General features: G+C 35.1%; 1 protein-coding gene across 3 annotated transcripts in view; it reads right to left on the bottom strand.

Moving 5' to 3' along the window:
- Positions 1–4,285: 4,285 nt before the first annotated feature.
- Positions 4,286–15,325, bottom strand: part of LOC136038100 (heterogeneous nuclear ribonucleoprotein K-like) — a 69,405-nt gene continuing 58,365 nt past the window's right edge. For all 3 annotated transcript variants that reach the window (XM_065721112.1, XM_065721111.1, XM_065721113.1), the window contains 4 exons: positions 13,721–13,878; positions 9,978–10,134; positions 6,539–6,708; positions 4,286–4,424 (listed from right to left, as the gene is read on the bottom strand). In XM_065721112.1, coding sequence (XP_065577184.1) covers positions 4,382–4,424; positions 6,539–6,708; positions 9,978–10,134; positions 13,721–13,878 — 528 coding nt within the window. In that variant the 3' untranslated portion in view covers positions 4,286–4,381. The remainder of the gene's footprint in view (positions 4,425–6,538; positions 6,709–9,977; positions 10,135–13,720; positions 13,879–15,325) is intronic.

The raw sequence follows: 15,325 nt of genomic DNA, 5'->3' as shown, positions 1-15,325 counted from the left end.
AATATGACCAACTTACAAGAGGGAAAACTGGCGCTAGTATTGACAAAAATATCAACGCCATCTAGCGTTGGTTATTTTCAAGCTTCATAACTTATTATTACCTTATATATCTTATTACCTTATTAACTTATATTACCTTATACTACACTGATTCTGCGAATTATATGAATTTTTCCTAATAAATATACTGGAAAAATGCTGCGAAACATCAATTTCCACTCTTGTTAGTTATCCATACTCTATGGACTAAGACTTTAATAAATAAAAATTAGTTACCTAATTTGTCGTCTGACAGCGTAAATGCCTATGTGGATTTTATCGAGTGTTCTTCTGAACCTTTTTTCCACCCCATTCCAGCTTCAATTTATTTATTCACAAACTTTTGGTTTTATTTATTAAAAGTGTAATGAACCTTGCGGCGAAATCCATGAACAAGGATAAGCCAGTTACACAAATTCTAGCAATCACATAAAAAAAAAAAAATAGTTATAATAATAAATCATTGTTCAAATCAGAAGGAGAACGACATTGTGAAAACAGAGCTCTGTATCTTTTCAAAAAGTAAGGAATAAATCCGAAATCTTTCCTTTCATAAAATTTTGTCTTGTTAATTGTATAATTTTTATGTTGGACATTAAATAGAAAAAAGCTGAAAGTAAGGAGCGACAATAAAACTCAAAACGAACAGAAATTTTTCGGTATAAAAGGGGACTGCCCCTTCCTCAACTACGCTCTTTATTCTAAAGTTTTAAAGCTCTTTAAGAAACTACTCATTCAAAGTAGTCTTTCTTAAAGATTCAGAACAAAAAGTCAAACTTTAGTGAGGAAGGGGCAGTCCCCCTCATATAATTCCTGTTTGTTTGAAGTTTTAATGTTGCTCCTTACTATCAGTTGGGAAAACTTTTTTTTTTGCTTATTTCTGACCGTTTTTCAAACCATGCCGGGAAATCCCCCCTCATGCGTATCATTTCACCAGAATTCCCCTGGTGGAAAATACTCCCCTCACAAAATTACCCCAAAAATTTCTGTATCTTTCCCAATAACAAATACTATATGTGAACAATATGGGCAAGTTGCATAACTTAGAGCCCTTTCCCCAGGGACTACAGAGGTTCACGTCATTACCAAAAGCATGGTTATTGGACCTTTCAACATGTGCCTTCCAATTTTTTTGGTCACTTGAAAATGACACTAGAACTTGTGGTTTCTGTTCGATTCGGCTATCTCCCGGTTTTCTAGGACCATTGGTTCGATACTGTCACCCTGAGAAATAATAAATAAACACGCATCTATATTTTTCTTCTGGCAAAAAATACAATATTCTATATGTTTGAAGATAGGATCTTGAAATCTCTGCGGTAGGGTTCTCTGAAATGCTGAATCGTATGTTGTGATCTTTTTTAAAGTTCGCTTGACTTTTTAGGGGTGTTTCCCTTTTTTTCGAAAATCAGGCAAATTTTTTAGACTAGTAGCTTCTGATGGATAACATCAAACTTAATGAACTTTATATATCTGGAATCAGCATTAAAAGCCAATTCTGATGCATCTACTGTTATCAAAATTCATTGTTTCGGTTACTATTGGGCCGAGTCGCTCCTTGTTAGATTGAACTTGAGAAAAAAAAAGTCAAAGCATAAAGTGAGGAATGCTGAGGGGGCAACCTCACTCATATATATAATAATTTCTGTTCGTTTTAAGTCCCCTGGAAAAATTCTGACAAATTCCCCCCGGAAAGTCTAGAAGAAAATTCACCCCCTCTCCCAAAAAATGTCTTTACACTTCCCAACAACATATACTATACGTAAACAACAGACACATTTCATAACGTACAGCCTTTCCCCAGGGGCTGTGGGAGTTCACGTTATCCCCAAAGGCACAGTTATTGGACCTTTCGACAAAATATCCATCTCAAAATTTTGATTTGACGACTTTGGGGACAAAAAGGGGTTTGGATTGGGGAATAGTTGCCCTCCAGTGTTCTAGCTCACTTAAAAAGGGTAGTTTACGTTCAAATGAACCATCTTTCAATCTTCTAGAACCATTGGTTCGATACGACCAACCTGGGAAGAAAAAAAAAAAACTGAATAAACATACATCCATGATCTTTCCTCTTCCAAAAAGTACGAAATTCCGCATTTTTGCAGATGAGTTTTAAACATCTACAAAAGGGTACTCTGATACGCTGAATGTGGTCCCCTTTTTTAATAAGATTTCTCGGCTTTTCGGGGGTGCTTCCTCGTTTTTACAAAAACAGGCTATTTTCTCAGGCTCGTAACTTTTTATGGGTAACATTAAACTTAATGAATCTTATTTATTTGGAATCACCTTAACAATTGAATTCTTTTTATTTATCTATTGTTACCAAAATTCCATTTTTGCAGTTTCAGTTACAATTGGGCCGTGTCGCTCTTTATTTAAAGTTGGTTATCACAAATTGTTCAATGTAATTTTTACTTATTCGTATTTCATCCAATATGTTACATTAATCGTTATCAGTGAGGTTGGTAATCTACCAGAAATATCTTTCCTCTAATGAAAAAATCTTATTTTCTCTTCTTCTTTTAAATCTTTTGCTAATATTTAGGTAAGATTCCAGAGCAAACAAAATCAATACAAGGTACTTCTTTTACGAAAGCTAATTGGGAAGGAGATGAAGCCATATTGTTTGCTATCACATCACTTGCAATAGTTCTCAAAAAGGGTATTCTACGGAAAGCACCAGTAAATTACCCTGTGCCCGACTGCAAAAAATTACCAGGAGCCAAACACAATGTGAAAAAAATTTAGCGGCTTGAGAAAACAAACGGCACACAAACTGCTCACCGCAGTGCGGGTGAGTCGATGGGGATAACCACATCTCGAGACAAGGTTTTCGGCCCATTAGGTAAGAAAGACATAATGAAAATTAAACCATGGAAATATTTGGACAAAAATCATGTTTTAAGAAAACTAAGACCCATACAGTTTGGGAATATAAAAGCTGGGAAATTAAAATAGAATATAAAAACCCATATATTTAGACAAGAACTTGCTTTTCGAAAGCTTATTCTCATAGATTATTGACTGTATACATCAGGTACAGACCTTGGTTGATTCGAGTGCAGTGGAACACGCGTGTCAGTATGCATATGATGTGCGCCATCTGAATATTTTCATGGTCTTTACAGGCAACCCCTAGTCAGAGCCGTTCCTAGGGTTGGTGGCTCTCGGGAAAAAATTAATTACATCACTCCCTCTCGACTCAAATATAAGCGAAAAAAGGCCGAATCACAGTGACAAATTTGATCGAAGTGGGCAACCCCTCAGCTGCAGTCCCAGGAGCAGCTGCCCCCCCTCCCTTGAACAACTTTACCCCCAATTCCCACAAACTACTTTTTTCGGGAAACAGCAATATTTTGCCCGTCGCGGATGACTTTTAGCCAAAATATTGTGTAAAAATGCAAATCCCTAGGTGTTGAAACTATAGTTTTCAGAAATCAAATGTGTAGCTGATTGTTCTCTTTTTTTATGCACCATTATCCCTCTATTACCATTCTTTTTTTTCTACTTAGCAATAACGAAGTTCCCCTTCAGAAAATGAATTGAACTCTTCGTCTATAAGATAAATTAAAGGTTTTCTTCAAGTATTTTTGAGCGTATTCAACGAAAGAAATGCATCGTTCGCATTACACTTTTCTGCAAATCGCACCAAGTAGAAACTTGCAATAGAACAGACGACCATTGTGCAATTCCTAATTTTAAAACTTAGATTGTCCATGTGCAAAAATAATATATGCCAAAGAACATAATAGAAATTCTTCCAATACGCTTTTTAAAATCTAAATAATTAATGAGAAAATAATGTTTGGTCTACTGATACCAACTTTACTTTGCACAAGCATTTGAACATGAGAGAGCTGCGTCTATGTCCAGAAACTGAGTTTCGGTCCAGAGAACAAATTCAATCTCCAAGAGGAAATTAAGCTTCGTTATGAAGACTTCCAAAAACGTCACTGACATGAGATCAAATGGATATTTCCTTAAAACCTTTCGAATCATCAATGACACCCGAGCCCATTTATTGTGTTTGTAAATAAAATAAATAAAGCTTAGGACAGACAAGGCATTTTTACACTGTGATTAAGACAAAATTTGGTCTGGAATTAAAAGATAAGAAACTAACATAATCCACACAAAACTTCAAAAGCCCAAATTCGTCCAGTTAAGCTGCTCTGTTATACTCGTTACCCAAAACATCGCGAAAATTGCCTTGTAGCCAATCCGTTTCTAAATCCAAAGCCAAAACTAACACATATTACTTTAATGTAGGTTTATGAATAAAAATTTGGGAGTTACAAAAGATTACCACCAAAGACTGGAAGTTATCCACTTATGACGTCTCTTAAAACCGCTTACCACCTCCTCCTTGCATACTGTCACGGACGCTGAAAAAAAAAAAATATAACTAAGTCTTCTTTTCAGATACTAATAACAAACTGAGGTAACAAAAGACCATGAAGCCTTGTTAAGAACCTGTGTATAACTAACTACTATAAAATCCTGGCTTTGGGATCCAGACGTTTATCACAATAAGCATACGAATCTTCAACTCATCAGGAATGGAAATATTTAAGAGCCAAAATAAAATTAATAAGGATAATCAAGCTTATCTGTTTTCGGGCATTTTCTTCTTTTTCAAAGTGACTTCATCTTTTTAATACCTTGATTTTGCTATTGATTCAAATTTATTAAATCAATCCTAAAATTATAAAAAAAACTTTAATGAGAAAAGAACTGTAAAACATCGCCAGCCTTGGAGCGTTGTAATTTAGCAAGATTCAAGGGTATTTATTTTTAGTAGCAATCTGAATATTTTCCAAGAAAAAACTACTTTCTTCAGTAAATCGTTTATCTTAACAACTGGATGACAAATAATTTCAATAGTTACTTTAATCATTTCTAAACCTTAAATAAACCCATTAAAAAAAAAGAAGAAATAAAACTAAACAAAAGCAAAACAAACACAATAAGTTTAGATCATAAAAAACACATAAAATGAACCAAAGCTTGCGAACAGATGAAAAGAAAATCGATTGTAAAAAATTTAGGAGACTTTTCGTATCCAAAAATGGAGCAATTGTTGAAAAAAATACAGGATAGCCTTCACAAATTGGGATATCTTTGGACAGGGGTGGTGGTGGTGATGGATAGACTCGCTTTACTCTCCCCCTTGCCTCTTCGTGTATGCTTGCCTTTAGCCTCCCATGTCGTACGAAGCAATCAGGAGCGATTTCACTGTTACATTTGCAATCTATATTGTAAATGTATAGACATAGACTACCTTCTGAACAAGGCCATATTCGGGTTGAAGAACAATCGAAGACACGCAGGTCATCACCATAGGCTGATTAGTGACTTTTTGTTAATTTTAATACAAACAACAAAATCACTAGTCTTCCATATGATAAAGCCCTAATCAACACGCCGTTTCAAAACCATTTTTTTTTATCACCAGGGGATCACTGTTGATATTTTTCTTTTTCATCTTCTCTCAGTATTGAAAAGACTTGCTGAAATCCTATAATCTTGTCGAAGATGAAAAGCCAAAATAAAAAAAAAAATGTTCAGAAATTAAGAGCATTTAATCTATTATGTCTCTAATAGGAACAGGATTAGAGACATAATAGATTAAATGCTCTTAGTCTTTTTTCTAAATTCACACTAACCCCTAGAATATATGCTAAGCTTGATTTTTATCTGCTTGATTTGTCAGGATAGCATTAGATCTTTTTGGTTTTGAAAAGGTGATATATACATAGGGGTGAATACGGGAGCTCATTTCCCCTCCTTAAGGGTGGGCTAGCCACGTCCTTTTTTATGGTTTTGAAGTTTCAGCGTCCAAGAAGTTAATTGATTCTTAGTTATAGACAACAAGTTTTCTTTTTAGAAATAATAACTAATACGAAAAAGGCTGAAAAAGAATTTTTTTTACTTAAAATTTCAAATTATTTGTTTGCAGCCAAGTTGGCAAGTTCCGACTTAAATACACCTAAAATCATTATCTACACTCAAGCAAAATTCAAACCATAGTTTTTTTTTATGTTTTATTTAATATGCTTATCATGGAGTTGTTTAGACTGTTACCTGAACAGTTAATATTGTCTTTTGGGATTATGTGTGTCTATCTTGCTCTCAAATATACTCGTAAAAATGAAGCTTATGATACTCCAACTCGTTTCACCCTAAGAAGTAAAAAATTTGGTCAAAGTGATCTAAGACTTCAAAGCCTAATTAGAGTAAAGCCAAGATAGATAGACAAAGCTGAACTTTTTCAGAGTTGTATAAAAAAAATTGATTATTTTCACTTCTTCATGATAGTCTATTGCCCTGGGAAGAACTAAGGAAGATAGACATGCAGTGAGATTAATATGCAAATTTAAGCTAAACAGTTATCCGCAAAAAGTTGTTCTTAACGAAGCATATTGTGAATCATTAAACCTCTAATGTCTCTTAATACCTTTACTCTAAGCCTATACCTCTAAACCTCTAATGCCCTTACCTCTGCTGGAGCATATACTGAGCTCTCCAAATTTGGTTTGAATTGCCAGAGATAGTAATGATTCGATCAGTTGATCCTTCAACTGGGTCATCAATTTGGATATGAGCACCAGATTCAGCACGAATGTTTCTTATTTTGTTTCCTCCTTTACCAATAATCGCTCCAGCCATCTAAAAAAGTATAGAATTCTTAGAAGCATATAACCAAATGGCAGACAAATGGATAGATGTACTTATTGAAGCCAGAGTACACGAGTAATATGCATATTACACTATGAACATACATGTATTAACACTTCGAACCATTTTTTATTTAACGCCTGACTAAGGAGTGTACATGTTCGCTTAGTAATATATAAGTTCGCAGATAGCAACACCAGAATTTTAAATATTGTTCTTGAATGATGAAACCCTCAGAGGGAACACAAAGACAGTGGCGCAAATTCATGAAAAAGGATTTGGTGATATGTATTTTTCACAATAAATGAGGGTGGAATCTTTTTTATCCCTTTTACTGAAAACACCTAAGGAAGGTACTTTTCGAACAGAAATACCAAGATTTTTTTTTCATCTTTCATAAATTTTCTTGTGACGAAATTGGCAAGCAAGTCTGTGCTTACCAAGCCTGAAAGTGGCATTGTATTTCTAGACATGACAAACAGTAACAGTGAAACTCAGATCGCGAGCATTAGACCTCCTGAAAAATTTACAGAAGTTGCTGCTAGCTTGTTTTGAAAGTGATTCAAAGTAGATGAGAAAGGAATCTCCAATTTATTCTGATTTTTTGAATGAAGTTCGCTTCTGCGGTTTCTGCAAACCCGCTTATGAAATTTAATTTATGCTTTGAAGAGCCATATGCTTCAATAAATAATACCCAAAAACAAAGATGCGTTATTAATGATTATTTCTGTTTTACATTTTGATTTTCTTAAAAGTTTTCCTTTTTTTAATTTCGATTTTCTTGTCAACTATAAGGAAAAGTTTTTCCTTATAGTTGTTTTTCTTCATATTATGTATATTTTTCTAGCTTCTAAACCTATACTTGAATTTTTCTACGTTTCAAGGGAAGACCGGCAAACAGGGGGAGGGGGTCATACTAGAAAAAGACTGAAACTCAATTCTTTACAGCACCAGAGTTAAATTAGTTTGCCTTTAGAATTTTCTAGGCTAAAAATTGCAAAAGCTATCTTGAAATATTTGATTATTACCTCCAAGTCAGGCGAACTCCTCTACAATATTTCATCGAAGTTCTCTAGCTTACCACATTGGATTAATACTTTACAAAAAAAAAAAAAACCTTCAAATTTTCCTCAGTAGCTAGTTTGTGTCTTATTCTGGTCTGGTCTCTTTTCTTTTTATAACTCATTACTTCACTTTTTACTGTTCTTTATAGTCAATCAGAAATAAATTATATCTTATTAAATCTTAAAAAAAAAAAAAAAAAAAAAAGAGCAAATCATGAACAAAAATTAGGCGTTCATACATACAATCTTGATATGTTCTTTTTATGGAAAAGGGACATTCCGCAAGAAAAAAGATTACCCAGTAGAAATCAACAAAACACGCCATGCTCATAACTAAATACCGAAAACTGAGAGCAAGATTATCTGTATATGTAAGAGTACAGAATTTTGAAAATCTTCTGCCAATTCGCATAATCTTTCCGCTCTTTGAAAAAGTGTATATGGTGACTGTGCAACCCTGTTGCTTCGCATCAGACAATGCAGCTTTATTCTAATCAACATGTCAGCACTTTTTCTGAGAGCTAAATTATCTTATCCAGCTTATTTGTTGTACTATGGCAGAAAAAAGGCTGATAGAATTTTACAAACCCTTAACATGACAAGGGGGGTCCACAGAGGATCCCAGAGGCTGATTTTTGGTGATTCTGCCGTGATTGTGACAAGCAGTTTAACCTTGACTTTTCTATTCCCACCTGGGTGAGGTAATGATCCAATTTTCCTAGTTATGCATAAAACACAATAACGTTCTTAGCTCTATACAAATAATAACGCTCTTCGATTCCCGACAGGACCCCGCTTGATATTCTACGACGTTTCCGAAAGTTTTTTTTGAATTTTTTTTTCCTACAGGATCTAAACATACATTGTTTTATTCATAAATGATGTATCTCTGGACACCAAAAACACATATTTTGAACAATCTGCACAACAAGTAGTTGAGAAACAACAGAAAAACCAGGGGTGCCCAGAAGACCAAAACTTGTTGAACAACATTAACAAGATAGGATTCGTATGTAAAGGAACTGAACTATTCAGCGTCAAAATATTTTATTGCGTTAATCTCGGGATGAATTCCAGAGAAGCATGACAAATCTGCTTTCAGGGCGCGATAAACTGTATTCTCAAAATTTTCCCCTTTCTATATCATGTAATTTCCAGAAATACATAAAGAAATACACAGCATCTGTGTAATTTTTTCAGTTAACATCTCAAGTTTAACACATTCCATTTCCCGAAACGCTTTCATTAAATGTTCTTTGGAAACTTTAATGGGAGTAAGCTCTCTCGCTAGTTTTCGTAAAATTCTTAGAGACTGGAACGCTCAGTTGCCTCAAGACCTTTGCAAAACCATCCATAGAAAAATCTCGTTCTTGTTTTTACTCCATACATTTAAATAACAGAAAAACTATAACAAAAGCAGACACTATAACAGACTTGTAAACGACTAAAATTACAAAATAAGGAAAAAAACGCCTATTTGTATTCAAAATATGTGATAGAATCGATTGTCTATCTTATAGAGTTGCAAAAGCAACGACCGAAACAACGAATATGAATTATTGATAATGACAATGATGATTGATATTGATAATGTACAGGTTAAGAACAAAGGTTTTTTTTTCTTTCTTTTTTTTTCACCAAACAGCAGATAAATGCCTATTGAACATAGTTCAAAGTCTTATTATAATTTGTCTCTAGTTTCAACTATTCAGTATAGTTGGATCATTCGTTTTACCATACAACTCATCTTTTTTTCAAAATAGCTATAAAACTAATTATCGAAGTTGCTCCATTCATTCTGCAAATATCGATGGTCAAAATATAGAAGCTCAGAAATATTTAACTTTGAACTAAATTTGACTTATGTTATTCCACTTCTCTTTTTATTATTTAGCTTATCAATGTAATAATATAACTCATTAACTTATATATTATATAACTTATTAACTCAACTTATGACATTCATTTAACCGTACAATTTTCTTGGAACTTGAAAGACGGAAAACGCGACACTTGATTTCAACATAACTCATATTAGTTTACTAAAATGGCACACGGCTGGTGACAATTGTGATGAAAAGAAACAATTCTGATTTATCTATATAATTTCCTAAACTGTTTAAGTACAGATTATCACGTAAAGCAAGCAAAGAGAGCGCCAAAACTTTAACAATCATATCAGTTCCTAATACTTACATCTTTTGGAATGGTAACTTGAGTTGATGATTTTTCTTGTTCTTCTCCACTTGGAGAGAAACTTGTCATACCAGAGGTCATCCCAGGACGGCTACCGCCAAATCCAAGAGGACTTGGACGACTATCAGCAAAACTGCCATTCAATCCTCCGCCAAACCTGAAATTCGACATTCTAATCAAAACTTAGCCAACTAAATGTAGCAAAACGTGGGAGCTTTCTATCCTCTTTCTTTCCAAACTCGAAGTGAAATCACAGGTTATAACAAAACACATTCTACATAATAAAAGGAAAAGTGTACTGGGATATTATGACGCCAGTCTAATGAAGCTTCTAATATAATTTACTTACTTAGAATCCGATCCTCCGACGCCTAGTGGTAAATAGAATAGCGAAGGTTGAACTCCACATCGAACAATCCTCAGCCAGAGAGCAGAGCTCATTGAGGGGTGAACTCGATCAAAAGAACGACCATTAGTGTTTTCTACCACTCTTCCGGAGACCCGTAGGGGTCCAGTACCACACGTCATAAGGGATTCGTCATTGTCCATTTCAAGTCATGTGACCTCAGCACATCCATCTTTTAAGTCGAGCTTCGTCGGTTATTCGAGGCTGCTTGGTGAGAAATCTGATTTTGGTGTAAGGTACTCTCTATCACCCCACCTAATCACACGTATCCTTTGCAGTCAATTGGTCTCAAATTTAAGTAATCTTTCCTACACAGTTCTAGACAGGCTACAGGATTAGCAAGCGCGGTGATCACGCTAGGTTGTACTTAATTAATAGGACTATATCGATTGAGTAACAGCATATTTCCATACAGAGTAGAACAAGGTAGGGTAAAATACTTAGGGAGAAGATGGTAGCGCTGAAAAAACTCTTTGATTCATCTGTTCATAGCCAGAATAATAAAGAAAAAAAACATATGAAGAGACACATACATAACAACTTCATTTTTTTGTGGAGGGGGAGAAAGTAAAAACAAGAGCTAAGAGCTCATATGGCACTTGTGACGAGGCGAGAAGAGCTAAGAGCCAAGAGATCATATGGTATGAGCTCTAACAAAATTCTATGAATCAACAGATTGACTGAAAAAGGAAAATAAGAGGCTTAATGCCGGTCAGGATTTAAAATAAGAGCTCTGAGTGACGATGTCCTTCTAAATATCAAAATTCATTCTAATTTTTCCTCTCCCTTTAGCCCCCCATAGTTGGGGGGCTAAAGGGATTTTTGGATTTTAAAGGTTTTTACTCTCCCTTTAGCCCCCCAAAAATTATCAAGTCAAATTGTGCAGCTCCTTGACACGCCTACCAATTTTCATCGTCCAAGCACGTCCAGAAGCCCCCAACTTGCCAAATCACTGAACCCCTCCCCCCAAATCCCCCAAGGAGAGCGAATCCAGTACGATTCTGTCAATCACGTATCAAAAACATTTGTTTATTCTATCCACCAAGCTTCATCCCAATTCATCCACTCCAAGTGTTTTTCCAAGATTTCCCCCTCCAACTCCCCCCAATGTCAAAAGATCTAGTCGGGATTTGAAATAAAGCTCTGAGACATGAATTCCTTCTAAAAATCAAATTTCATTAAGATCCGATCATCTATTCGTAAGATAAAAATACCCCAATTTTCACGTTTTCCAAGAATTCCGGTTTCCCCCTCCAATCCCCCCAATGTCACAGGATCTGGTGGGAATTTAAAATTAGAACTTTAAAGCACAAGATCCTTCTAAATATCAAATTTCATTAAGATCTGGTCACCCTTTCGTAAGTTTCAAATACCTCAATTTTCAAAATTACCTCCCCCCCCCCCAATTCCACCAAAGAGAGCAGATCCGGTCCGGTTATGTCAGTCTCGTATCTTAAATTTCTATTCCTCCCATCCAGTTTCATCCTGATCTCACCGCTTAAAGTATTTTCTAAGGTTTCCGGTCCCCCAACTGCCCCCCTCCAATTACGCTTGATCCGGTTGAGATTTAAAATAAGAGATCTGAGTTACGAGGTCCTTCTAAATATGAAGTTTCATGAAGATCCGATCACTCCTTCGTAAGTTAAAAATACGTCATTTTTTCTTATTTTTTAGAATTACTCCTCCCCCCCCCAATAGAGCGGATCGGTTTCAACTATGTAAATCACGTACGTAAGACTTTTGCTAATTTTTACCACCAAGTTTCATCCCGATCCTTCCAATCTAAGTGTTTTCCATGATTTTAGGTTTCCCCCTACCAACTCCCCCCCCCCAATGTCACCAGATCCGGTCAGGATTTAAAATAAGAGCTTTGAGACACGATATCCTTTTAAATATCAAATTTCATTGAGATCCGATCACCCGTTCGTAAGTTAAAAATACCTCATTTTTTCTAATTTTTCAGAATTAACCCCTCCCCCAACTGCCTCAAAGAGAGCGGATCCGTTCCGGTTATGTCAATCATGTATCTAGGACTCGTGATTATTTTTACCACCAAGTTTCATTCCGATCCCTCCACTCTAAGTGTTTTCCAAGTTTTAGGTTTCCCCTTCCCAACTTCCCCCCCCCCAATGTCACCAGATCCGGTCGGGTTTAAAATAAGAACTCTGAGCCACGATATCCTTCTAAATATCAAATTTTATTGAGATCCGATCACCCGTTCGTAAGTTAAAAATACCTCATTTTTTCTAATTTTTCAGAATTACCCCCCCAACTACCCCAAAGAGAGCGGATCCGTTCCGATTGTGTCAATCATGTATCTGGGACTTATGCTTATTTTTCCTATCAAGTTTCATCCCGATCCCTCCACTCTAAGTGTTTTCCAAGATTTTAGGTTTCCCCCTCCAACTCCCCCCAATGTCATCAGATCCGGTCGGGATTTGAAATAAGAGCTTTGAGACACAATATCATTCCAAACATCCAATTTCATTAAGATCCCATCACCCGCTCATAAGTTAAAAATACTTCCTTTTTTATATTTTTTTCCGAATTAACCGGCCCCCTACTCCCCCCTCGGATGGTCAAATCGGGAAAACGACTATTCCTAATTTAATCTGGTCCGGTCCCTGATACGCTTGCCAAATTTCATCGTCCTAGCTTACCTGGAAGTGCCTAAAGAAGCAAAACCGGGACCGAGACAGACCGACATACTTTGCGTCACTTGGTTAATACCAAGTGCCATAAAAAAAAGAAGCAAACCATAAGAAAAATCGCAAAAATTTAGATAGATATCATAACATTATCATAATATAACATACAATATCATAAGATTTCGGTGGAGTGGGGGTTCGATTCCAACCCCCTATAGTGGGGGTTCAATTCCCACCCCTTTGAGTACATGCTCGGATATACCCATATACAGGATTTGGACAATAGATATGTGGGACATTCTTTGCCTTTTAAAAATAACTTTTCTTCATATAAATTTTAAAAACAATTTTTCATGTTTCCATTTCACTCCTTTTAGTTTTAATGAATGTTTTAATAGAGAAAAATTACGCACTAACCAATCTTTCGCCCAACCAATAGCATTACCAGTACAAGAGAATTTTATCTTATTTTCAGGATTGCGCCCAGGGCTAAATCAAGGATTTTTGTTCGGGTGGGGGTACAAAAACTTAAAGAACGCATCAAAAACGTATTTTTATGCATTTTTACCAGTCAGCAAATACTGGAAGGAGTGGTGGTGGGGGTTCAAGCCTCACAGTCTCTCCCCTGAGTATAGTGTTGTTGAGCCTAAAACAAACTAAGCTAAAAATAACGCTTAAAAAGTGCTTACCCTACAGAGCTGGACCTAGGTGGTGGTACACCACTTCTTCCATGTACTCCAAGAAGACCTCCGCCAATTGGTCTCATTGGTGGGAAATAATCATCCTCGACAGGTTCGGAAACATATTCAGGATCATAAGGTACAATTGGTCCCCGTGGTGGTCCAGCCTATAGAAATATTTACTAAATTGAAGAACCGTTACTTATTTGATATAAGCTAACAAGAAATCACTAAACGATTTGATAGTGACGAAGAAACTTTTACTACAAGTATAAATAGTCCCCCGTCGGTTCCCTACTTTGTTTTTTACAATACTTATTCAAAAACACATTTTCTTACAATAAAAGGAAATTGTTTTATCTTACTTCTCCCTAATATAATTGACGCAACCCAATTAGAAAAAGAAGCTTTCGGAATCCCTGTCAATTTTGTCACATATCAATGTATTATAGCTCTTTCAACGATCATTCCCCACAACGTTACCAAGAAACTATTCAGCCTTAACACAATGTCAAATGATTTAAGAGCAACAGTATATCCATATTATTGGAAAGATGATCCTTATTTATTGCTGCAATTCATCTCTAAATTGACGAATTTGTGGTATTCACAGCAAAATTTCTATTATTCTTATTTCTTAATTTATTGTGTTTCTATTATTGTTTATTCTTCATTTTCTAATTCATTATCTTTTTGGTACTTCGTAGTGAATTTAAGGTTGTTAAATGAAAATTATTCTCTCTTTTTATCCTCTATGTTCAACTGTCTGGTTTTGAGCGTACCCGAAAGATCTAATTTGTTTTTGTATGGATATGTTTATTTTCAATAAGTTCAATCAAAACCTATTACATTTTCTTAAATAACGGAAATGGCAGTTATTTCTGCTATTTTTTCTTTTTTTGTTACTTCGTTATTAATTTAAAATCGTTAAACAGAAACTGATCCTTTTTTTCTATTCACCCTGAGCTCAACTGTATGTCAATATATATATATATATATATATATATATATATATATATATATATATATATATATATATATATATATATATGTTTGTTTTCAAAGAATTCATTCAAAACTATTTATTTCAGTAGAATATAAGGCAGAAAAACTAAAAAAAAAACAAAAAAAAAAAACATAGGTGCATCTAGCAAAGCGACCACCAAACAATCTTATATACCTAGAATGAAGCAGCATTATTTTGCTTCAAATAGTACTGGTTACAGATTTTAGTAATTAATACCCCAAAAAATTAACTTATTTCTCACTATTCTCAAAATCATGAAAACAAAAAATAGTGTAAAATACTCCCCTTCTTAACGACCGAACTAAATGTAGGTGGACCCCAAAGAGCATAACTTAAAGACACTTTAATTTAGAACTACTTCTTTCCAGTTTTCTCTCTTGCGCAAGTGCAGCAACGGCCGTACTTCATTGTAACACCTTTAAGACCAACGTAGTTTACGTATTTTAGACGTATTTTACCCCACAGCGTTGTTTAGCGGCATTGGAAAAACTGAAGAAAAAGTGGCTGAATTCTAATTTACTAAATCTGCATTTCAACTGAATTATAAGCTTATTTGAATGCAATATAAAATTGTCTTAAGGTAACCA

Source organism: Artemia franciscana, chromosome 17, assembly GCF_032884065.1.
Source record: "Artemia franciscana chromosome 17, ASM3288406v1, whole genome shotgun sequence".
NCBI lineage: Eukaryota > Metazoa > Arthropoda > Branchiopoda > Anostraca > Artemiidae > Artemia > Artemia franciscana.
The sequence above is the reverse complement of the archived record's forward strand: the minus strand, read 5'-3'. Positions and strand labels throughout refer to the sequence as shown.